Source organism: Engystomops pustulosus, chromosome 3 (genome assembly GCF_040894005.1).
Source record: "Engystomops pustulosus chromosome 3, aEngPut4.maternal, whole genome shotgun sequence".
Taxonomy (NCBI): Eukaryota; Metazoa; Chordata; class Amphibia; order Anura; family Leptodactylidae; genus Engystomops; species Engystomops pustulosus.
Window position 1 is genome coordinate 113,642,681 of NC_092413.1, and position 24,926 is coordinate 113,667,606.

Here is a 24,926-nt window from a genome sequence, read left to right on the forward strand (position 1 = left end):
TTGTTAGTATGGTCTGAGTAGCGTTGCTCACCGCCCCAGTCCCCTTCTGCTTGGTAAGCTGAACCAGCCTCCATGTTGGTATTTAAAGCTGGTTGAAAGTCAGAAAGGGATGCGGAATAGGTGTTGCAGCAGGCGATGTCCGTCCCTTTAAGGGGTCTTGGTTGAGGTGGATTCCCGGGAAGGGGGGGGGGGTGGAGTACAGATAGCTCGGTACCCAGGAAACGGGTTCGCTGGCCTGATGGATGCATATCGGCGGCCTGTTTCGTGGTATCTGCAGGATGAGGATACCAAGTCCCCTTTGTTGCTGATGTGGAGATCTCACAGGACCACTGACCTGATGTATGCATATCAGTGGCCTGGGCTTCAGAGAATAGCTGCTGGCTGAAGCAGAGATATTATCTTTTCTCTTTGGGACAGTTTATCAACTGGGTAGATGGCACAAGCTGTATTTATCCCTATAAGCATAAGAGGCTTATTCGCTTAAGCAGATTGCTTAGCTGCTGCAGGCCACTGGGGATGGCTGTGTAGTGGTTTGGGGTTTTCCCCTTCAGTTCCTCACACCTACCTGGAAGGATGGATTCAGCCCAGGATAGATAGGCTGAGACTCAGGTGTAGCAGGCTCTTTTTCGGGGTGCTGATGGAGCCTGGTAGGAGTCGAGTATCTGTAGGCCGGGCTGCGTCCGGATTGGCCCACAACTTTAGTCTCCGGCTCTTTGGGCCTAGCGGCCGATAGGTCCACCTGGTGTCTCTGGGGATGGCTGGAGGGTGAGATGGGGAACGGATGAGGGATTGACTAAAACTCGGCAGGGTGGAGGCGGTTTGGGGTTGGTCAGAGGCTGCGCCGGGGTGAGCTGGTGGACTATGGAGGCACCAGTTTTTGAGGCCTATAGGTCCATTTACTAGACCTAAGCGCCAAAGTTCTCAAAAACCGCCAATCTCGGCTCCAAACGGGACCTGGTAATGCTGGAGGGCCGATGCAGGTAGGGTACAGGCCAAATTTGTGTATATAGCCCCCAGATGGTGGTAGATTCAGCACCCAGGTCAGGAGCTCTGTTATTGTGCTTCCTGCTCACTTGGTGGAAAGCCACGCCACCCCAGTCTTCAGTATATTGTGTAGCCACCATTTGGTCTAATAACTGCTGTTACAAGTCTTGGCAGTGAAAGATAGAGGCTTTTGGCTGTGGTTCATACTTTCACCCGTTGCCAAAGTTCATCCGCCTAGCTGTGGCTAGATAGTGACAGATGACATTTCTGGTGACCATACAACCTGTGGAAATAGTGAAACCTAGTTCACACCCTGTAGATGAAAGAAATGTATGAACTCGATTTGATATTTATATTGTATCATTTGTATTTTCATCGGAAGGCTATATTTATATATTCATGATTATTCTCTATCAATCGAAGGAAAAATCTGTGATAAGCAGGCAGGGGCAGACTGGCCATGTAACCAACCCAGGGGAAATCCCGGTGGGCCGACTGCTGTGGTGGCCGGTCTAAAATTAGTAAACTATGTACTCATCTTTCCAGCACTCCCCCCGCAGCGCCACTTCTTGATCCAGTCCGGTCGGTGTCATACTATGTGTGCTGCCGGCGCAAGGACCTGTCACTGATGGCCGCACTGCATCAAGTAGGTTGCGGGGGAGCGTTGTAAAGGTGATGGGCAGGGAACTGGTTGGCTATATACAAGGGGCAGGCTTCTATTTATTGGGGAGAAATGACTGGCTAGCTGGCTGGCTGGCTATGTACAATTGAAGGGCTGGCTGTGTTATATGGCATAGTAGTAGTAGTAATAGTAGTTATATTCCTATACATAGAGGGCAGTATTCTATTAGCCATATCCCCGTATATAAGGGCCAGTATTATAGTAGTTCTATTCTTGTACATAGGGGGCAATATTATAGTAGCAAATGAAAGGAATAGATCGGCACTAACTGAATCTGGTAAAATCGTAAGGTAGGTTTATCCATCCAATTCACAGGAACAATACAGGCAAGGTACAGTGTATTAAAAAAAAAAAAAAAAAAAAAAAAAAAAAACAGGATGCCATCTCCAACGTGGAGGCGTCCGATGCCTCTTAAGGGGACCATAGCCTGGGTCCCGATTATCCATCTTGCCGCCTTTCTCCAAAGAGACCTATTTCCATCACCCACATAGGTGTCACATGTGACGTCTCCTATTTAGGAAAGGTGCGAGTACTGCAGTATTGAGCCTGAGAAAGTCCCGTTACAGTGTGAAACGGCTATCGCTAGCTCCATATCCGATCCCCACCCGGCCCTATCGCAATCTGCCTGCTATGTTTTAAAACGACAAATAATGTTGATTTTATGGTGAGTGCTGGTGATCTTTTTCTTGGTTGTATATTATATGGACCCAGGCAAGCATTCTTCACCCCTCTTCCCTTCATGATGGTGGGGTGACATACTGATCAGATCACGGACCCCATTACAGCCGACTGAATGATCCCTAAGGCCCCTTTCACACTTGCGTTTTTTGCGCGTGCTTTTAACGTGCAGAACTTGCATTGCACTCTGACCCATTGTAATCAATGGGCTTTTTCAGACTTGCATTTTTTTTCACGCACACACATGTTTTTTTTAACGTGTGTTTTAATCTCGGCATGCTCTACTTTTTCCAAGTCACGCGTGTGAAAAACGCACCATACAAGTCTATGGAGACGTATCAAAAACGCATTGCACTCTGAAACACTTGCAATTGCAATGCGTTTTTCAAGCATCAATTGCCATAGAAAGGATAGAGCTCAGCCCTGAGTGCATTTCCCTCGGATTATCTGCGCGTGAAAAACGCATTGAAATTGCATTGAAAACACGTGTGAAAAACTGAGACACTGACTGAAAACTGATTGCACTCTGATGCAAAATGTCAGTTTTTCACTGACCAAACCCTGATCTCACCCTGATCAAACTCTGATGTGATCTGCAACGCAAGTGTGAAAGGGGCCTAAGATTTAAATGGAACACATACAAGAGAAGTCCACCTCTATGTAATGGCACATTTACATGGCCATTATAGGGGCAGTGATCCGGTTGCGTGATTTGCGATCATCGCCCCCATAGACCTCTGTGGCTCCTGATGACTTATGTGATGAGCATATGATGTGCCACCACACCGTGACAGACTTGGGCAAACAACACATCCTATATTTAAGCAGATTTGCAGTGCGGCTGCTTGTCTGCCTATTGACGGAGGAGGGGAGAGAAGCACTCCGCCCACCTTCTCCAGGCCATGTGCTCACCCGTAATCTGGCCTGGACAAGCCCACGGCCATGTGAATGTACCCTTAGCTTGGAAAATGAATAGTATTAAAGAATATTAAAGAGAGAGAGAGAGAATAGGTTTTGTAGATGATAACATCCTGCTATAATTTGTGTCTCATAACATTTAAAAAACAGACACCCCCTCCCTTTTAACACAGGCTACTGTCTCCCTCTGCACTGAAACTGCTCTGGAAATTCCTATAAATATTACAGGCAATTTTAATAATATTCTTCAATCTTTTTCATTATAGACATAAAAATATATATAGATTTCTTCCAAATCATTATTAGCCATCATAGTACCATTGGTAGGCAAGCTAAAAGCCTAAAGCTAGCTGTACAATTATTGATAGGTGAAATGGTGGAAATATAGAGGTGGAAATTTACAGTATATTACAGCTCCTATAACAACCACTGGATGCACCATTATCTAGCTCTGCAATTATTGACACAATAACCTATTCATACAAGGGGGACACCGGGATAACCAGGACTGTCAATTTCAAAAAGATGCTGACACTGCGATTCCTTGGACACCAAGGGTGAGCTTCTCTCAATATAGCAATAAACCATTTCTGCCAGCCAGAAAAAATATGCCAGCCATAAATATTTTTTAGGGGAAATGTACTGTAGGTCCATTTAGTTAATGTATGCCAGGTACTCCAGAATGTCTTAGTTCCATCATGATAAAAGCATATTTGTTTACTTTTTAATTTCCTGAGATATGTTGAAATTAAGCATATGCTAGGAGCTGTACTGCTTTCACAGCATGTGAAAGAGAAGTTAGAGTGTCTGACTGTATAACCTTATATAAGATGTAATATAAACATGAACAGGATCTCCTTACCCCAAATCACTGTGATCCCTCTGGACTAAATTCACACACACAATCTATAAAACTGTTCCTTCCAATTCACTGAATGCATTAGGTTTTCAATGAGGAGAGGTGAATAAGACACGGTCAACATGTCCACATCATTCTACTTACACCCCTTGCCCCACCTGGAGCGAAAAACTCTATACCATGTGTACAGATTTTGGAGTTTACGTAGATTAGGAAGCAGATGGAAAATGGATGAATAAGCAAAGAAATAAAAGGAGTTCTGCTACCAGGAGGACAATTTCAGTCAATGCATCTCTTCTGAAGCTACCGCTATGCAAAAGAGTTTAAAGGGAACCGGTCACCAGATTTTTATTATAAACCTAATAGCAAATTCCCATAAAACTATACCAACATGGCTCTTTTTTGCTGTTTTAGCCAAAAAAAAAAAAAAGCATAGTTCATATAGCAAAAAATTTTTACTTTGTAAGCCTACTTGGCACTCTTCCTAAAGGACCAGCGAGACCCATGGGTGTGTGTTATTCATGCACGGCAGTGCGTCTCTTCCCACTCCCTCCTGCAATCATCCTGCAGGATGACACTTCCCTGCAGAAATTACGTGAGAGACACACTGCCCTGCATAAATAGCACACACCCTTGGGAAACCCTGGCCCTTCAGGCCAGGTAGGTTTGCAAACATTTTCTGGGGATAGAAACTGCATTTTTTAGCTAAAAACAGAGTGTGAACAAGTTGGTATAGTGCTCAGGGAACTTGCTAATAGGCTTATTAGTGAATTTGTGACAGGCTCTCTTTAAACTGTTAATTTTAACAGGACAGGCTAACCATCCAATGGGAAAAGCTGGAGGACAAAGGGATCAGGTTGCTAAAATTCAAGTGTGCAAAACTTTTTAGGGGATTAGGTCTTGTTTGCTTTTTCTCACAGGTTTAATTTGTAAAGCGCTGCAGAATTTGTTCATAGTATCATAGTATATAAGGCTGGAAAAAGACGCAAGTCCATCAAGTCCAACCTTTAACAATTAAATAAATGTTTTATCCCTACAACCCGTGATATTTTTGCTCTCCAGAAAGGCATCCAGGCCTCTCTTGAACATGTACATAGAGTCCGCCATAACAACCTCCTGCGGCAGAGAGTTCCATAGTCTCACTGCTCTTACAGTAAAGAACCTTTGTCTATGTTGATGGTAGAACGTCCTCTCCTCTAGGCGTAGAGGATGCCCCCTTGTCCTGGTCACAGGCCTAGGTATAAAAAGATCTTTGGAGAGATCCTTGTACTGTCCGTTCAGGTATTTGTACATTGTAATGAGGTCTCCCCTCAGTCGTCTTTTTTCTAAACTGAATAATCCCAAATTTTGTAATCTGTCAGTGTATTCTAATCCCCCCATTCCCCTAATAATCCTGGTTGCTCTCCTCTGCACCCGTTCCAGCTCTACTATGTCCTTTTTATATACTGGTGCCCAAAACTGTACACAATATTCCATGTGTGGTCTGACCAGCGATTTGTATAAGGGCAAAACTATGTCTTTATCATGAGAATCTATTCCTCTCTTGATACATCCCATAATTTTATTTGCTTTGGCAGCAGCTGCCTGGCTCTGGTCACTAAAATTAAGTTTACCATCCACCAATACCCCCAAGTCCTTTTCAGTTCCAGTTTTACCAAGTAATTGACCGTTTAGAACATAATTATACTTTTTGTTTTCATGGCCCAAGTGCATAACTTTACATTTATCTACATTAAATCTCAACCATTTCTCTGCCCACTCCTCAAGCTTCCACAAATCCCTCTAATGCTAAACTATCGACCTCAGTATTTATTACTTTACACAGCTTAGTATCATCTGCAAATATTGAAACTTGACTGTGTAAACCCACTACAAGGTCATTAATAAAAATATTAAAAAGAAGTGGCCCCAATACTGACCCCTGTGGCACTCCACTGGTAACATCAACCCAATCTGAGAATCTGCCATTAATGACCACCCTCTGTTTTCTATCACTAAGCCAATTACTTACACAGATTTTCTCCTATTCCCAGCAGTCTCATTTTATATACCAACCTTTTATGTGGCACGGTGTCATATGCCTTCGAAAAGTCCAGATATACAACACCCACAGCGTCCCCCAGATCCAGTCTTGAACTTACCTCCTCGTAGAAACCAATCAGATTAGTCTGACAGGACTGATCTCTCATAAACCCATGCTGACGCTGGGTTATAAGGTTGTGCATAGTGAGATACTCCAGGATAGCATCTCTAACAAACCCCTCAAATATTTTCCCCACCACAGCAGTTAGACTCACAGATCTGTAGTTTCCAGGATCGCTATTTGATCCTTTTTTGTATATTGGTACCACATTTGCTATGCGCCAGTCCTGTGGAACATAACCAGTCCTCGGTGAATCTTCAAATATTAAAAATAACGGTCTATCACCGTACATAATTGAGGCAGAACCCGGGGGTGTATGCCATCTGGCCCCGGTGATTTATCTATCTTAGTGCTTGCGAGGCAGCGCCGTACCTCTTCCTGGGTTAAACTGTTGACATTCCAAAAATAATTTACATTATTCCTCATTGTGTCTTCCACCAGGGGATTTTCCTGGGTAGACAGTTGAGAAGGCGACATTCAGTAGACTGGCCCTCTCCTCATCTCCTTCCACCATGACCCCCATGTTATTTCTAAGGGGACCCACACTCTCTGTTTTTAGTTTCTGTTATCATTTATATACTTGAAAAATAATTTGGGATTATTTTTGCTCTCTCTGGCAATTTTTCTCTGTCTCTATTTTTGCAGCCTTTATCTGCTTTTTACAGGATTTATTTTTCTCTATATAATCCTGTAATGCCTCATTGCTACCTTCACATTTTAGCACCTTAAACGCCTTATCTTTCTCGCTTATTGCTTTCCTTACAAGACTAGTTAGCCACATTGGCTGTTTCTTGTTCCTCTTATGCTTTTTCCCATAAGGTATGTGTTTCTCACAGGACTTTTTCAGAATATATGAGAAAAAAATCCCATTTTTTTTTTGGGGGGGGGGGGCTTTTGTCTTTGAGAACATTATGCCAGTCTATGCCTTTAAGGTCTTCCCTTAGTTGCTGAAAATTTGCCCTCCTGAAGTTTAGAATGTTGGTTGCCCCTTCCCTAACGTTCTTAGTAAACTGTAGTACAAAATCAATGATATTATGATCACTATTCCCCAGGTTCCCCCCAACCTGTAGTTTTGATACCCTATCAGGTCTGTTGGTTAGGATAAGGTCCAGCAGTGCCCCCCCTCTTGTTGGCTCCAGGACTATTTGCGACAGGTAATTGTCTTTTGTTGTTGACAAGAACCTGCTACCTTTGAAGGACCTGCATGTTTCTGTCCCCCAGTCAATATCTGGGTAATTGAAGTCCCCCATGATAAGTACTTCAAAAAGCTTTGAAGCCGCATCCATTTCACTTATCAGCATTTCCTCTGTTGCCTCCATTATATTTGGAGCCTTATAACAAACCCCTAGTAATATTTTATTATTCTTTTTCCCTCCCCTTATCTCCACCCATAGGGACTCCACATTTGCATTTGCGTTACTGATGTCATCTCGCAAGACAGGCTTGAGGCAAGAATTCACATATAAACAAACCCCTCCACCTTTTTTATTTATACGATCCTTTCTAAAAAAGACTATAACCATCTATAGCAACAGCCCAGTCATAGCTACTGTCCAGCCATGTCTCGCTGATACCCACTATATCATATTTCCGCTCCAACATCAAGAGTTCCAGTTCCTCCATTTTGTTTGTGAGGCTTCTGGCATTTGTGTACATACACTTTATATGGTTTTCCCTGTCCGTATTCCTTTTGTTCTTATTCCCCAATCTCATTCCAGCCCCCCTTCCTCCCCCATGGACTATGACTCTTCCCAGCTCTCTATCTACACTGTCTATTTGCCCTGCACAAGTGTAGTTGCCCTCCCCCCAGGTCTCTAGTTTAAAACACTCCTCCAACCTTCTAGCCATTTTTTCCCCCAAAACAGCTGCACCCTCCCCATTGAGGTGCAGCCCATCCCTACTGTAGAGCGTGTAGCCGACGGAAAAGTCAGCCCAGTTCTCCATGAACCCCAAAACCCTCCTTCCTACACCAACTTTTAAGCCACTTATTTACCTCCCTGATCTCCCGCTGCCTTTCTGGTGTGGCATGTGGTACAGGAAGTATTTAGGAGAAAACTACCTTTGAGGTCCTTGCCCTGAGCTTATGGCCTAAATCCCTGAAATCATTTTTAAGGACCTTCCACCTACCTGTTACTTTGTCATTAGTGCCAATGTGGACCATGACCGCTGGTTCCTCACCAGCCCCTCCCAGTAATCTGTCAACCCGATCCTCAACATGCCGAACCCGAGCACCCGGCAAACAACACACTGTTCGGTATGCACGGTCTTTGTGACAGATTGCCCTGTGTGTTCCCCTAATAATCGAATCTCTCACTACCAGCACCTGTCTGATCTTGCCTGTGCTCCCATTACCCTTCTTACTGGAGCAGACAGTCGCCTGGTTGCTAGAGGCCACGTCTTGCTGCAGCATTGCTACCCCAGAGCTGATATCCCCCTCATTCGCCAGCCTGACAAACTTATTGGGGTGCACCAGATCAGGACTAGACTCATACAACTCTTCCCTCTACCCCGCCTTCTACATGTTACCCAACTAGCTGCCCCCTCTCTGCACCTCCATACTTCCCTCCCCACCCCCATCTTCCCCAGAGAGTTTGTGCTCCAGGAGCAGCAAACTTCGCTCCATATTGTCAATTGCCCGCAGCCTTGAAACTTGCTCATTTAGATCCAGAATCTGGGCTTCCAGATGAGAAATTTTCACACATCCCACACAGCAGTATTCCCCCTCGAACGGCTGTTCAAGGAAAGCATACATGGCACAGGATGTACACTGTGTAGCAATGCCACTTATGGAGTCCATTGTTCTAATGTGGATTACAATATAAATATGCACAGAAAGAAGAATTTACAGTCAAAGTAACACAAAATACAGCAGTTACCTGCTAAAGCCCCTCAAACTTAAGTCCCTTAAACCTAAGTCACACTTAGGACTCTGCACACACTAAAACCAAGCGGATTAGGATGCAGTTTTAACTGCAATGTGTGACAGCACCCTCAGGGTTCACCATCATGCAGACCAAGAAACACACCAGGCAGGTCCGTGATATTGTTGTAGAAAAGTTTTTATGCTGGATTAGGAGACAAAATTATTTCACTAATTTTAAACATCGAAAAGAGCACTATACAAGCAATCATATTGAAATGGAAGGAGTATCAGACCACTGGTTAAAATTGAAGGGAAGATGGATGGAGACAAATACTGGACCATTCTGGAAGAAAACTTGGAGTCTGCAAAAGACCCGAGATTGGGACAGAGATTGCGAGACATTGAAGAATTTCAGTCTCTCTATGTGCAAAACGATTCGACATACCCCAAGCGACTTGCAGCAGTAATCGCAGCAATAGGTGATGCCAAAAGTATTAACTTAAGGGGGCCGAATAATATGGAAGGCCCCACTTTTCAGTTTGTTTACAAAAGTTTAAAATATCCAATAAATTTCGTTCCACTTCACAATTGTATCCCACTTGTTGATTCTTCATAATTTTAGATCTTTAGGTTTGAAGCCTGAAATGTGGCAAAAGCTAGAAAAGTTCAAGCGGGCAGAATACTTTCTCATGGCAATGTATGTCAGCCCATTTTGTCTCACCAATTGGATTCAAACTTTTGGTAGAAAAATGCAAGTATTTTCATAAATACCTATGATTCTATTCCTGGCATCTTTATTGCAGCAAGGCAAGTTCGGAAGCTTCTGTAAACCCTGATCAAACATATGCAAATTTACTTTATATTTAAACTTAACTTTCAGGGTTATACTAGGATATATTTGCAGATTTTTAATATATGAAAAAAGAATAGGTACCGTATACACTTGTGTATAAGCCGAGTTTTTCAGCACAAAAAAACATCCCCTCGGCTTATACACGAGTCAATCTAATAATAAAAAAATACTTAAAAAATAATAAACTTATAAACTCAACCTCCGGTGGCCCTGATGTGCCGCGCTGCTCCCCAGATGTCCGTGCGGCTCGTCTTCAGGCTTCCGCGCCGTCTTCTTTCTTCTGCTGGACGCCGGCTAGTATACTAGGCGCCTGTTGGGGAAGATCAATTGCGGCGCCCTGCAGAAGAAAGAAGACGGCGCAGAAGCCTGAAGGGGAGCAGCGCGGCACATCGGGGCCACTGGAGGGTGAGTATACAAGTTTATTATTTTTTTATGCTGGGCTGGGCTGTACTGGGGGCAGGCTGTATACTACATGGGGGCAGGCTGTATACTACTGGGTGCTGGCTGGGCTGTATACTACTGGGGGCAAGCTGTATACTACATGGGGAAGGCTTTATTCTACTGGGGGCAGGCTGTATACTCCTGGGGGCAAGCTGGGCTGGCTGTATACTATAGGGGGCTGGTTGGCTATTGCAGCAAAAGCTTACCGGTAACACCCGCGATTTGTGCTGCCGGCAGCCTCAAAAAGATAGCGGCGCATGGGCGCCGCCATCTTACCTGGGATTGCCGCTCCCCGTGACGTCATCGGGGGCGGCGATCCGTCTCCATGGTAGCCTCGGGTCTTCCGAAGACCCGAGGCTATTTCGTTTTAGCACATTGTAATGAATGAGGAAAATCCCCACATACTGCCATACTGTAGTATGGCAGTATATGGTAGGATCGATCAGACAACCTAGGGTTAAAGTACCCTAGGGAGTCTGAAAAATAGTATAAATAAAAAAAAAAGTTTTAAAAAAAAATATTATAATAAAAAAACCTAAAATTTCAAATCACCCCCCTTTCCCTAGAACTGACATAAATATAAATAAACAGTAAAAATCATAAACACATCAGGTATCGACGCGTCCGAAAATGCCCGGTCTATCAAAATATGATAACGGTTTTTCAATGCGTTTAACCCCGTAACGGAAAATAGCGCCCAAAGTCGAAAATGGCACTTTTTTGCCATTTTGAAAAATATAAAAAAATCTATAAAAAGTGATCAAAAGGTCGTACAGTCCTAAAAATGATATCATTGAAAATATTATCAAATTTCGCAAAAAATTAAACCATCCACAGCTCCATACACCAAAGTATAAAAAAGTTATTAGCGCCAGAAGTTGGCAAAATCAAAAAAATAATTTTTGTACAGGAGGTTTTCATTTTTGTAAATGTATGAAAACATTATAAAACCTATATAAATTTGGTATCCCCTTAATCGTACCGACCCAAAGAATAAAGTAGACATGTCATTTGGGGCGCTCAGTGAAAGAATATCCAAGCCCACAAGAAAATGGCGCAAATGCGTTTTTTCACCATTTTCATTGCATTTGGAATTTTTTTCCCGCTTCTGAGTACATGGCATGGAATATTTAATAAAATAAAAATTTAAGGTACAGTATGGTAACATTTACAGTAAAATGGTAATGTTGTTGTATGCCTTATGTTTACAGTTTTCCTGCTATATACCTGCATGTCATAAGAATTTAAATTAAAAAAAGGACCATGTTAAATTCAAATCTGTTTTTTTTTTTAATTTTTACCGGTGTTTTGTATGCGTTGGTAAAGGGGTAGTCTTATACGGCGAATATATCTTAAACTCTATATTTTAACAGGAAAGTAGGGGGGGTCGTCTTATACGCCGGAATATACGGTATTTACATTATCAGACATTCAATATAGTAAATGTTGAGAACTAAATCCCTTTTTTTTTACTTTTCAGTGCACAGCTCTGTGACATTTCCATATTAATAATAGCAATGTATAAAATATAAGCCCATCAATTCAATAATGGTGTACAAATCGTTAGAGAGCAATTTTTGTTTTGTTTATAACTGCACAACTAGGAATAAGTAAATAAAGGAGCAAAAGAGCAGTAGACGCCTGATAGTAGACTTGTAATCTAGTTGTTGGTTTGTTAGGGTTGGCGAGGTTCTAGTTGCAGAGTCTGGCCCTAGAGAATAAACTGGAAATGGCCCCATTATGTTAGGCAGTTTAGCGGAGTGTATTTTGCCATTTTGAAAAATTTTTAAAAAATTCTATAAAAAGTGCTTAAAAAGTCATACAGTCCTAAAAATGATATAATTCAAACTCCATCAAATGTTACAAAAAAATTACACCACCCACAGATCCGTACACCAAAGTATGAAAGTTATTAGCGCCAGAAAATTTTTTGTACAGGAGTTAATTTCTGTAAATGTATGAAAACATAAAACCTATACAAATTTGGTATCCCCTTAATCGTACCGCCCCAAGTAGAATAAAGTGTCATTTGGGGCGTACAGTGAAAGCTGTAACATCCAAGCCCTCAAGAAAATGGCGCAAATGCGTTTTTCACCATTTTCACTGCATTTAGAATTCTTTTTCCCGCTTCCCAGTACATGGCATGGAATATTACATATCATCACTATGAAGTGCAATTTGTTACGCAGAAAACAAGCCATCACAGAGCACTTTACGTGTAAAATTTAAAAAGTTGTATATTTTTGATGGTGGGGAGTGAAAAATGGAAATAAAAAAAAAACAAAAAGGGTTGTTAAGTGGTTAAAGGAGTGACTTGGGGGGGGGGGGGGCTTGGATAACTAAAAATGTATACTTAGGCACATCAGTGCATCGCTGTGCCTCCCTTCCCTCCTTGCGGCAGTGACGTCATGACCATAGTATGCAGCTGCTCCGGGTCTGGGTTTTATCGGGTGCATGCTATGGTCATGACATCACGGTTTAGCCTCTGTATACATTCAGGAGACAGGTGGTGACTGCATTGGAAGCCTGAGAAAAGGCAAGTTATACTTTTATTATTTTTACAAGTCTACCACGCTCCTATTAGAATACATTGAAAAATTAAACCACTTTAACATTACTTGCTTCCTGTTCTAACCAGTCCCAATTCCTCAAGTTGAAAGTTATAGTGATCTGCAAAGTAGGCTTTTTATTTACTAATCCAACTAAATAAACCTTTTAACCGTTTTAATTGTGAATTTATTTTTTCATATATACAGTAATACAATTTATGCCTTTGTCATGTTAAATTTACCCAGTGCCATGCCAGATGCACTATGGCGTATTTGGTGCAAAAAATCTTTTTACATTTTATTTCTGCAGCCATTGAGCATTACATTTTCAGAAACCATCTATGGTGTCCAAATGCTCAGTATACTCCTTGATAAACCCATCCTATGTCCTCTTCCAGTCTGTTATCCAGCAAGCACCAGATACCCAGCTACAGGCTTCTCAGCATTCCCATTGGCCTTGTATATTAGATGGCAGCTAATGGCTGGTTCAAGCAGCAGCAACTTTATTATTTTATAGTGTTTCCTTATAAAGAATGGCTGCGCCATTATGCAAGCTCTTATACCTTGTGTCACCCCTTCATTCTCAGACTGTAAGCTCTTGCGAGCAGGGCCCTCCCTCATATTGTTCCAGATGACTGTGTGTACTCTGAAATAATTTATTTTATTTCTACATGTGAGTTTTAAAGAGCTGTGGAACAAGACAGCGCTATATAAAGATGATTATTATAAATTTATGGAGAAAAAGCCACTTGTTTTAGAATTAAAAAAAAAAAAAAAAAAAAAAAAAACGCAACAGCAACGACAATGGCTTTAATTTTTTTTCCAAAATACAAGAAAGCACAATGTGCATGGGTTTAAAAAAGTAATGTATTACAAAATGAAAATGTATACATTTATATAACAAATTTGATTTAATTATTTAACAAATACTGTATATAGCATTTTATCAGCTTTATTAACATCCATTTAAAACAATTATAGATATCAATGTTTCTTGTTTTAAAATACATTGTATGTTAAAATAGTTATCCACCTTGAAGCAAACAGAAAATACACTTTATTAAGCTCCAACATAAGATTCCCAACAAGCACATTTTTGGACTTTGATGTTTGCACCCTAAATATTCAAGCTAATGTTTCCGATTCACTTCCCACTCTAGTCTTTAAACTACCTTAATCTCCTGCCCTCGGATGTTGACTTTATAAGAACAAAGGTCAGAGGTTATAAAGAGACAAGCCTCAAACGACTGTGGCCATTAACTTCTGCCTGAAAGAATTCTTCAGAATGAAAAAAAATAAGATTACACTAATATATATATATTACTGTGTATATATTATATTTGTGTGTGTATATATGTGTTTGTATTTTATATCTTGATTTTGTTCAATGTAAAAGAAAAACAAAAATCAGGCTGCAGGGCATCAAAACAAAATCTGTAAACAGTATATACTAGAATAGTTAGTTCTACATTATATCTAGCCATCTTCTAGTATCCATGAACACTATAAATATGCATGCACACTCAAAGACTACATTATGATTTTAATGAAAACCCATTTAAATTGGTTCTATTCCAAAATATAAAAAAGGTTCATTATATGAGCTTTGTTGCACAATATAACTGCATAGCCAGTAGCATAAATCATTCACTAATTAAATATAACAATTTGTTACATAAATTAATCAGCTATGATTCCTAAATACTCAATCTATCCGCTAACAGCCAACATGTGCCTCAGTTCAGTATACATGTGCCCAGACGCATTATGTGCATTTAACTCCTAAAAGGCTATACATCTGTTACAGCAGTCATGATTTTAACGCCATTTAATGAAATATGGAGCTCCGGCCATTTTGTCCAATGAATCATTTGCATCTGCAAACAATGAATGAGCAGCATTTTCAAGAAGCGAGGCAGATGCTGTTTTAATCTACTGACACTGTCATTGCTTAAACACAAATGATTTGTCCACAGCTCAAATACTTGCCGAAGGCCAATAAGTGGACAGACCTGAATTAATTTATGAGCCTAAGAGAATAAGGGGTTATAAAACTCTTCTTTACTGGTAAACAGAATAGAATGGTTCTTTAAAAGGCAAATCATCAAACCATCAAAATCAAGCTTAATAATCCAGGGACACTTGCTCATAGATCCAGGCATTGTGAATATGGAAATCATCTAATATTTGTTATCCATGGTGTCCATCCTTCTAAAATCAAAGTTCGCAATTATTCTAATGAACCTGAAGGGCTCTGGGGGCACTTCCAGAGCCATAGCTGCTGTAGCTTCTCAGGTTGTTACACCGTCTTCCTCTCAGCACTTTCCTCTTCCTCCGCAAAGAAAGATTAAGTACATTGTGGGGGGGGGGGGGGGGGGGTGTGTCGGAGAGAGTGCTCCACAGAGGGGCTCTAGTAATGCCCCAAGAGCTCTATAAAGAGATAACCACAGTCACGATGCCTGGATCTAGGACTATGTGTCCATTATTTATCATGCTTGAGTTTACATAGTAACACAGTTTATATAGTTGAAAAAAGACACAAGTTTAACCAAGAAAGGGAAGGGATTGTATGAAAAAGGGATGTAAGAGAAACAATTCTGTATTAAAACATAACCCTGAATGTTATTTTGATGTAAAAAGGCATCTAGACCCTTCTTGAAACTCCCTACTGCCCCTACTGTGATCAGCTCCTGAGGCAGGCTATTCCATGTTAGGGGCTGCACCTATGGTATATTTTTCTTCAATCAGTGATTGAATGATAAAAAAAAAAAAAAAAGTATAAAAAGGGGGAAAAAAAAAAGTCTTTTTATAGAGGTGAAAAAACCTTTGCATCTGTAGCTGAACCTAAGGAAGCATGATGGATTGACTGCTTACATATTTTCAACATACTGTTGTAGAGTGTGCATGTACTTCTGCAAACTGTCAGCTCTGTCTTCCCTATAGCGCTCTCCACCTCCTGCATTCTGTCTTCAACTGATGTGGTAGTTGTAAAAGGGTTAATATTGAAACTTTACCATTATCTGCACTAGTAATTTAATACATAGTATTAAAAATTTAGTAACTCTATATGCATTTGGTTAGTGTTCATTTAAAGTTTTAGCGATGTATCCAATTTAATCTTCCAAAAAGCATCTTAGAAAGGCAGGGTATGCAAAAATGGCAATCAGCACAATTTGTGAAAGAGCTATGTAACAGTACACATGAAAAATGCTGAAATATTTGATGTGGTTTCCAATTACATCAATCCTGGGTATCAAAAAACACAATTTATACAAGAATATTTAAGAAATATACAGAATTGTCCCGATCATAACATGTAAGTCTTTGGTTGTGGTGTTCAAATTTTTATTTATTCTCAATAGCATCCATTTTTTTTTCTGAGGGCCTTGTGATTACCCCACGTTACTTAGCAACACAAGCATCAAGGACTGAAAAGCTCTACCTGACACTGCAGATCACGTAGGACCTGTATTTTCTGGTTGCCAAGCAACCTTTACGTTTTACCATCTTTTAGAGAAGCTGCAGTAAAAATTTCAGTAGATAATATGTCTAGCACGGAAAAAAATAAAGAGAAAATGCCTGTATGGAGCAATTATTTTTAACCTTAGCTTTCCATGGATTTATACTTTGAATTTACAAGCTGTAAAATCCAATAATGCAGCATGCCAGATGGCTTTTAAAGCAAAGTCAAGCAGGACACTTACTCATAGTTCCAAGCAACTTTTAAAATTATGCTAATGAGCCAGAAGGGCTCTAGAGGGTGTTCCCAGAACTGCTTTGTGCTGTAGATTCACAGGCTGTTACACTGTACAGGTTTACTTTCCCACCCCCTCCTACCATGAGCTGAAACCTCAAGGAGAGGTGTTGGGAAATGCTTAGCAGGAGCATGGGGGTGTGTAACAGCCTGTGAAGTTACAGCACAGAGGCTCTCATTAGCATAACTTTAAAAGTTGATATTAGAAGAGAGAAAGCCATGGATAACACACATAAGAAGATTACCACAGTCAAAGTGCCTGGACCTATGTCCCTGAATTGTTATGCTTTATTTTGATTAGGGGTTTCCTTTACATCATCATTGACCGCCTGCTGACTTTAGAGGTCGCTGTAGTTATCTACTGCTCCCGCGCTAGCCGCAGGAGCAGGACCTGGTCACTGGGTGTCAGACACCCAGAGACCCTAGGGAGAAGGGAGATGTGGTTCATTACCGCTTCTTCCTTCTCTGCTCTTCACAGCATTACGCTACACACATACCCCGCTACACTACAAAAAGCATCGCCATAGTCGCCCCATTTGCCCGAGACTCAACATATTACCGGTATATATCAAAAGCACCGAAACAAAAAGGGAATTTACTAATAATGTTCATTTTGAGATAATTTGAAAACTAAAAGAAATGTAATATAAAATTATAAAAAAGCCTTTTTTCCACCTTTAACCCCCAAATAAAAATAATTTAAAAAAAAAAGTTTAAACTTTTATAACCTTTTTAACTAGCTCTGTGAGTAGCAAACATTTTTTAAAAGGTAGCATGCAATACAAAAAAAAGTTATGGCCCTTTGTATGACCTTTTAATGGCCTATAAACCTTATACTCCTGATTGTTGATAAAACTTGGCCAAGCTAGCAAGAAAAAAAAACAAAAAACAAAATGCTAAATACTGCGCCTAATTCAATTTAGGCCTCTTGCACCCTGGTGTGGCGGGGTTATACACATGTCCACAAGCTTGCGGCTGGATACAGGGCATAGAGGGCTATGGCGCCTGTTGACGGTACAGTGACCACACACGTGTGGCACCATACAGTGAATGGGGAAAATAAAGAGCATGCTCCATCTTTCCCCATGTCTATGGCCTGGCACCACGTTTAGCTATGGAGAGAGCGCACAGCTGTAGTTTAGCCTGGCCAGGCAAGCCTACGGCTGTGTGAAAGCAGCTTAAGGGTACATTCACATGGCCGTCTGGGGGGATGTATATGCATATATCCCCATAGACAGCAATGGTGGCCCGGCGGCACTACGATGCCACACATGTGGCCGACCCGTAATTGGTTGCTGTTCTGCCACAGTTCATTAATATGAGCTTTGAGCGGCTACTACAGGGAATGAGTAGAAGACAACTTATGTGTGAGGTAAGATAAATAGGGGGAGATTATCAGAAATGTCTGAGGTAAAACTGTTCCAGTTGCCCATGGAAACCAATCAGAGATCAGATGTAATTTTATAAGCAGTTGTGCAAAAATGAAACTTGGGCTCTGAGACTGCCAGCCACACACAGTCAGAGACAGTCTATAGATACATATAAAATATTTTTTGTCACCGCATATACTTGTCTATAAGCCGACTCGAGTATAAGCAGAGACCCCTAATTTTACCACCAAAAACTGAGAAAACCTATGGACTCAAGTATAACCCAAGGTTGGGAAATGCATTGGGCACAGCCCCCAGTAGTATACAGCAAGCCCCCACCTGGTACACAGCCAGCCAGCCGGCCCCCACCTGGTACACAGCCGGCCCCCACCTGGTACACAGCCGGCCCCCACCTGGTACACAGCCGGCCAGCCGGCCCCCACCTGGTACACAGCCGGCCAGCCGGCCCCCACCTGGTACACAGCCGGCCAGCCGGCCCCCACCTGGTACACAGCCGGCCAGCCGGCCCCCACCTGGTACACAGCCGGCCAGCCGGCCCCCACCTGGTACACAGCCGGCCAGCCAGCCGGCCCCCACCTGGTACACAGCCGGCCAGCCGGCCCCCACCTGGTACACAGCCGGCCAGCCAGCCGGCCCCCACCTGGTACACAGCCAGCCAGCCAGCCAGCCAGCCGGCCCCCACCTGGTACACAGCCAGCCAGCCAGCCAGCCAGCCGGCCCCCACCTGGTACACAGCCAGCCAGCCAGCCAGCCGGCCCCCACCTGGTACACAGCCAGCCAGCCGGCCCCCACCTGGTACACAGCCAGCCAGCCAGCCAGCCGGCCCCCACCTGGTACACAGCCAGCCAGCCGGCCCCCACCTGGTACACAGCCAGCCAGCCAGCCGGCCCCCACCTGGTACACAACACAGCCAGCCAGCCGGCCGGCCCCCACCTGGTACACAACACAGCCAGCCAGCCGGCCGGCCCCCACCTGGTACACAGTCAGCCAGCCGGCCGGCCCCCACCTGGTACACAGCCAGCCAGCCGGCCGGCCCCCATCTGGTACACAGCCAGCCAGCCGGCCGGCCCCCATCTGGTACACAGCCAGCCAGCCGGCCCCCATCTAGTACACAGCCAGCCAGCCAGCCGGCCCCCATCTAGTACACAGCCAGCCAGCCAGCCGGCCCCCATCTAGTACACAGCCAGCCAGCCGGCCGGCCCCCATCTGGTACACAGCCAGCCAGCCGGCCCCCATCTAGTACACAGCCAGCCGGCCCCCATCTAGTACACAGCCAGCCGGCCCCCATCTAGTACACAGCCAGCCAGCCGGCCCCCATGCCGGTCCCCATGTAAGTATACAGCCAGCCAGTCCCCATGTAAGTATACAGTCAGCCAGCCCCCCCCGCTCCCCCTCAGTTTGCCAAGCATATAAAAATTTAAAAAAAACTTACATACTCACCTTATGGCGGTCCCGATGCCAGGTGCAGCTCCCCGATACTCGGATCCCCGTAGCTCCCCTATTTTCTTCTCTTTGCTGTAACAGCGGGCAGAGACGTTTCCACGTGATCTGCCTGCACACAGTATGACATCATCAGTGGCGACACCACCGCACTATAGCGTCTCTGCCAGCTAATACAGCATATAGCAAGACAGAAGAGGATCCGCACCGAGCATTGGGGCGCCGGAGAATAGTATGCAAGTTTATTTATTTTTTTTGTGTATAAGCAGAAGTGAGGTTTTTCAGCACATTTTTTTTTGTGCCTAAAAACTCGGTTTATGTGGTAACCCATTCTATTTTGTAGTAGCCAAGAGCAGTTATTTACTATACTGGGCAAAACCAGGAGCTACAGCTTACTGTAAATAAATTCGACAAGTGAACCAAAACTTGCCAAAAAATCCAGTTGCACCATTTAGTTAGAGCTTAGTGTTTATGGCTTTCATATGTCACATTGCCTTTACTCTTAGGGGGAATATAAATATGGGGCCCCCACATTTATGTAGCGGTGTAACATGTTTGGTAATGATATGTAAATTGTTGAATGAATGATAGACTCCTTGCTGTCATAGCAACCAATTGGTGCTCCCAGATTAAAAACAACAGTCGGTGACTACCAGGAAAAAGATTGCAGGGTTTGGCTGCGGAAAGGTTAAAAAGTGCAATCTGTGCTTGGTGGGTGTTAACTGCGGGTGTCTATTTGAATGAAAGAGCAGAAACCCCACTTTACATGGAGAGTGCTTAGCCCGTGAGCCCTTCTCATTAATGACCACATGCTGGATATGGACAACTTACAGTACAAAGATTTGATACAGCAAGGCACACGTTGTTAAGGGCTCAAATGTTTCGAATACAAGAAACTTGTAACACCACATTCTAACACGCTTTAACTTTATACTTCAGTGTACTGAGCTGTGCCAAGGGAAATTCTTTAAGACCTAGCCGTTGTTTTCATAGATATATATATATATATATATATCTATACATATACACATACATATACACATATGTATAATATATATTTTTTAATAATTAAGGGAAGTGTAGAGACTGCCAATGAACCTGGTAACAAGAAGGATCTAGGATTTTTCTACAATTAATTAAGCATCACATGTATAGAAAGTTTTTTTTGGTATACTTCCATTTACAGCATTCATAAATTGGCAACAATTTGCTTTGCTTTTGATTGCAAGAGGTTTTTAGGAATAAATGCACATACCGATCGCCTTTTGGTTTACGTTTCTGAACAATTTTTCCCTTGGGTCTTCTTTCACTTCCTATGCAGGGATTGCCTCCTGGGCCGGTTACCCGTAATGACTCAAGACCTTTGGAACATTTCTTAAATGTGAATTCAACAAGCTCCCCTTCTTTAAGGCTTCTAAAACCTTCCATATAAAGTTTGCTCTGTGAAAAAAATTGACAAAAAGAAATGCGTCATAGTTACCCATATTTGCAATGTAAAATCTATGGATATTGCACAGCGCCATTTATTTTTATGGATACACACACACACAGCTTTCCAAAGCCCCATGTGTGAGGTGACTGAGTTGGTCCTTTTCTAGCATTATTGGTCATGAGAGGACCTCACATGTCAATGACACACTGTTTAACAACAAAATAGACCATGGGTATGCTGTTTGAGCACCCATATTGCACATGTTTTATGTACAGGTAGCCTAATAAATATTGATTACACAGATTCAGGATTCAAAGGGTAACTAGAGATCAAAATAGAGAATACAAAATTTCCAAAATATCATGGTTATTGTTTAGTCCTATGTGAATAGATCTCAAAATGTGCAATATAGTAGCGTTATAAACTTATTTCATAAATTGTATATCTTCTAAAAGCACAGAATAAGAATAAAAATGTAAATGAGAAATTAAAAAGAACGCTTATCAAAATTAGAAAACACTTTCAGATACCTGTAAGTTATTGGTGTTGATCTGGTACCTGATGCCAATTTCCATAATTATCTGACAAGCCCTTTTTAACTGGCAGCCTGACGGTGCTGCCAAACGTCACGTTCTTGGACCATTTTAAAGCATGCATTTTCAGTCGGTTTAAAAATCCATGCGTTTTTGAATGTTTGCCATGCGTTTTACTGCTTTGAACCAGTTTATCTTCATTTCTAGAAGTGTAGGCAGCTGTGAAACAGATTAAAACCAACCAAACGAACATTTTTGATGTTTAAAAATGCATGCGTTTTCAGTCCATTTAAGAAAGGGTCCCAAAACATGATGTGTGGCGGCACCTTAACATTCCAGTTTTCAATGGCTTTGCAAAATGTTATGCCATTCCAAACAAGCACCCTATGACAGCTCGGATGAAGGCCAAAGGGGTGACCCCATCAGCCATACCAAGAGACGTTGATCTTTTTAAAGGAAACCTACCACTTGAAGTGGCAGGTTTCAGATGGAAATACCGAGCACCAGCTCAGGGTGAGCTGGTGCCGGAGCTTATTTTTGTTAGTGTTTTAAACCGCTGTATTGCGGTTTAAAACACTTTTTAAACTTTATAGCCGGCGCAGAGAGGTAAGCGCGCGGCTCTCCTTCACTTCCTATGTAGCTGCGCGCATGGTAAGCGCCGAGCATGTACCTCCCTGCGCCGGCTATATAGTTTAAAAAGTGTTTTAAACCGTTGTATTGCAATACAGCGGTTTAAAACACTAACAAAAATAAGCTCCGGCACCAGCTCACCCTGAGCTGGTGCTCGGTATTTCCATCTGAAACCTGCCACTACAAGTGGTAGGTTTCCTTTAAAGTCTGTGATCTCTAGAATATTTCTAGCATCTTTACAACATCAAACTCATTCAATTCCCCCAAGAAGGCTGGTCGCCCTTGAGTGGACTGTATAATGTAGAGAATTCTCCTTGGCTAAACGTTTCAACGCTGCAGCTAAAATGTTTTCCAATTCAGCACTGAACAGGGTATGGATCTGGCTTGTCAAACAGTGTCCCAACATTTAAGAGCAGTGATCAAATCTCATTAGCAGAAAGAAACCTTTGCTGAGGAGCATGTTATGTGGACCAAGAAGAAGTGGTCTCTAGTTCATTTTAGTGATGAAGGCAAGTTTAAATTCACTTGAATGCAAGTGTGTATCAGAACCTTTAACAACATGTGGTTGCTTCCTTGTATTCTTCACTCTATCAGCCATCAATTTAATGAAGGACAATATCCCCTGTCACACAGTAAAACGGGTTTCCTTGAAACAGAAAAAACAAAAAAAAAAAAAAAAAATGAAATTGCCAGCCCACAATCCTGATCCAAGGCTGGATTCACACTACCGTTGCCCGACGTACCGTAGCATGGCAGGCACACAGCAGCACACTGGGAGAGGAGGAGGGGGAGAGCGCTGCTCACCCCGCCCCTCTCCATAGGAACATACGACGCATGGCAGATAGGACATGTCCCATTTTTTCATGGGGTACAGAGTGGTACGGTGCCGCACGTGTGCAGCACCGTACTGCTCCCGTAGGGCACCGTGCACCCATTGCCGTCTATGGGGGACATATATTGGTCATATACGTCCCCCCATGTGGCAGTGTGAATGAGGCCTAAACCCAAAAAATACCTTTGGTTTCCTTAGTGACAAAGTTATGGCCAAAAAAACCCAACAATCAGAACTGTGGAGGATACTGGAAGATGAGAGGACCAAAATCACACCAGCGCAGAGTGAGCGAGTAGTAAAGCCTTGTGGCCGCAGATGTGTTTAAGTATTTCAAAGCAAAGGCCTGTTCAGGAGGAGGGGGGTAAGCAGGGAATGACGTATGGACACAGAGTGGAATACACTTCACGCCACTGCACTGCAGGGTGTCTTCTAATGACCATGATTGCTATAGCGGCCCTTCCAGTATTGTGAATGCGGGCAAATACAGAAGCTATAAAACACTACTATGCATTTATGTGAATTTTTCTAATATATATATTTATAAGACACACGGAACCAGAAGTTTACTTGCCACTTACATGCAATCAGAATAAACCTTTCCCTTTTTAGGTCAATTAGGATTACAAAAATTGGCAAATCCCACAATGCTTTAAGGGGGTGAATTTTTCAAAGCACTTTTATTACTTTCTGAAAAGTCAAAAAGGTTTGCATACATTCGGATTACTATGCCTTTAAACAATTTGGGACAGAATAGGTGATTATGTCATACCTTCAGAAATTTAGATTGGTTTCTTGTCCACATATGAGCTATAGCTTTTTCAGACGGGAATGTCCACTGCGCATCAGCAAAAATGTGAACATATGAGACATCTGTGTTCAGTCCATAATGTATCTGCATCAGTTTTTTTTTTCACGTCCGTATGATGATTTTTTATTTTTGCATATAATAAAAAATGGATGGGTTTATAATCTATTTTTTGACCTGCCCAGTTGTTTGCCCATCAAACGGAAATAACAGACAGCATAGTGATCAGTCATCTGTGAGTCACTTTTTTGTTTTTGTGGATCCATTGACTTCTGTGGAGGTCCATAGCGTGCATGTGGAAAAAAATTGTACATGTTGCAATTGTTTTTCCACTTTGTGCACATCCATGAAAAAAACTATTGTGTAAATAACAAAACCACAGCAAACAATAGGCCAGTAAAAAAAAAAAAATTTAAAAATGGATACAATACAGACCTCAGAAACACCTGTCTGAATGAGCCTTTAATTAGGGATGTACCTGTGGATGTATTTGAGGCAGAATGCCTCTATGTATATCATCATGGAAAAGTAAAGAAACCTGCCAAGATATCAGGAAGAGAATCGTCTACTTGAACAATTTTGGTTCATCTTCGGGTGCAATTTCCAGAAACCTAAAGGCGCCTCATTCATCTGTACAAACAATTAAACACAAGTATAAACAAGATAGGAATGTTCAGATGTCAAAGCGCTCAGAAAGGAGATGGGTTCTGTGTCCCAGATATGCACATTTTGGAACAAAGCACGTTCAGATCAACCCAAGAACAAACACAAAACACTTTGTTAAGATGCTTGCTGAAGCTGGTAAGAGGGTGTCATTATCCACAATGAAATGAGTACTGTATCGAAAACTCTGGGCTGAAAGGCCCCTCAGCCAAGAAGAAGGCATTACTCCATAAGAAACATAAAAATGCTAGATTAATTTTTGCAAATGCAGAGATCTTTCATTTTGGAGACATGTCCTGTGGTTGGATGAAACTAAAATTGAACTGTTTGGCCATAATGACCGTCGCTACGTTTGATGAAAAAGGCAGAAGCTTGTGAAACATAGGGGTGGGATTGATTTGCTGTAGGAAGGACTGATGCACTTCACAAAATAGATGGCACCATGAGGAAACAATGTGGAAATACTGAAGCAACAT

The 24,926-nt window shown here is 42.2% G+C and overlaps 1 protein-coding gene across 6 annotated transcripts in view; it reads right to left on the reverse strand.

Moving 5' to 3' along the window:
- LIN28B (lin-28 homolog B) overlaps positions 1–24,926 on the reverse strand; it is an 80,569-nt gene that overhangs the window by 27,754 nt on the left and 27,889 nt on the right. For all 6 annotated transcript variants that reach the window (XM_072141881.1, XM_072141882.1, XM_072141883.1 and 3 more), the window contains exon 3: positions 20,811–20,995. In XM_072141881.1, the coding sequence (XP_071997982.1) occupies positions 20,811–20,995 (185 nt within the window). The remainder of the gene's footprint in view (positions 1–20,810; positions 20,996–24,926) is intronic.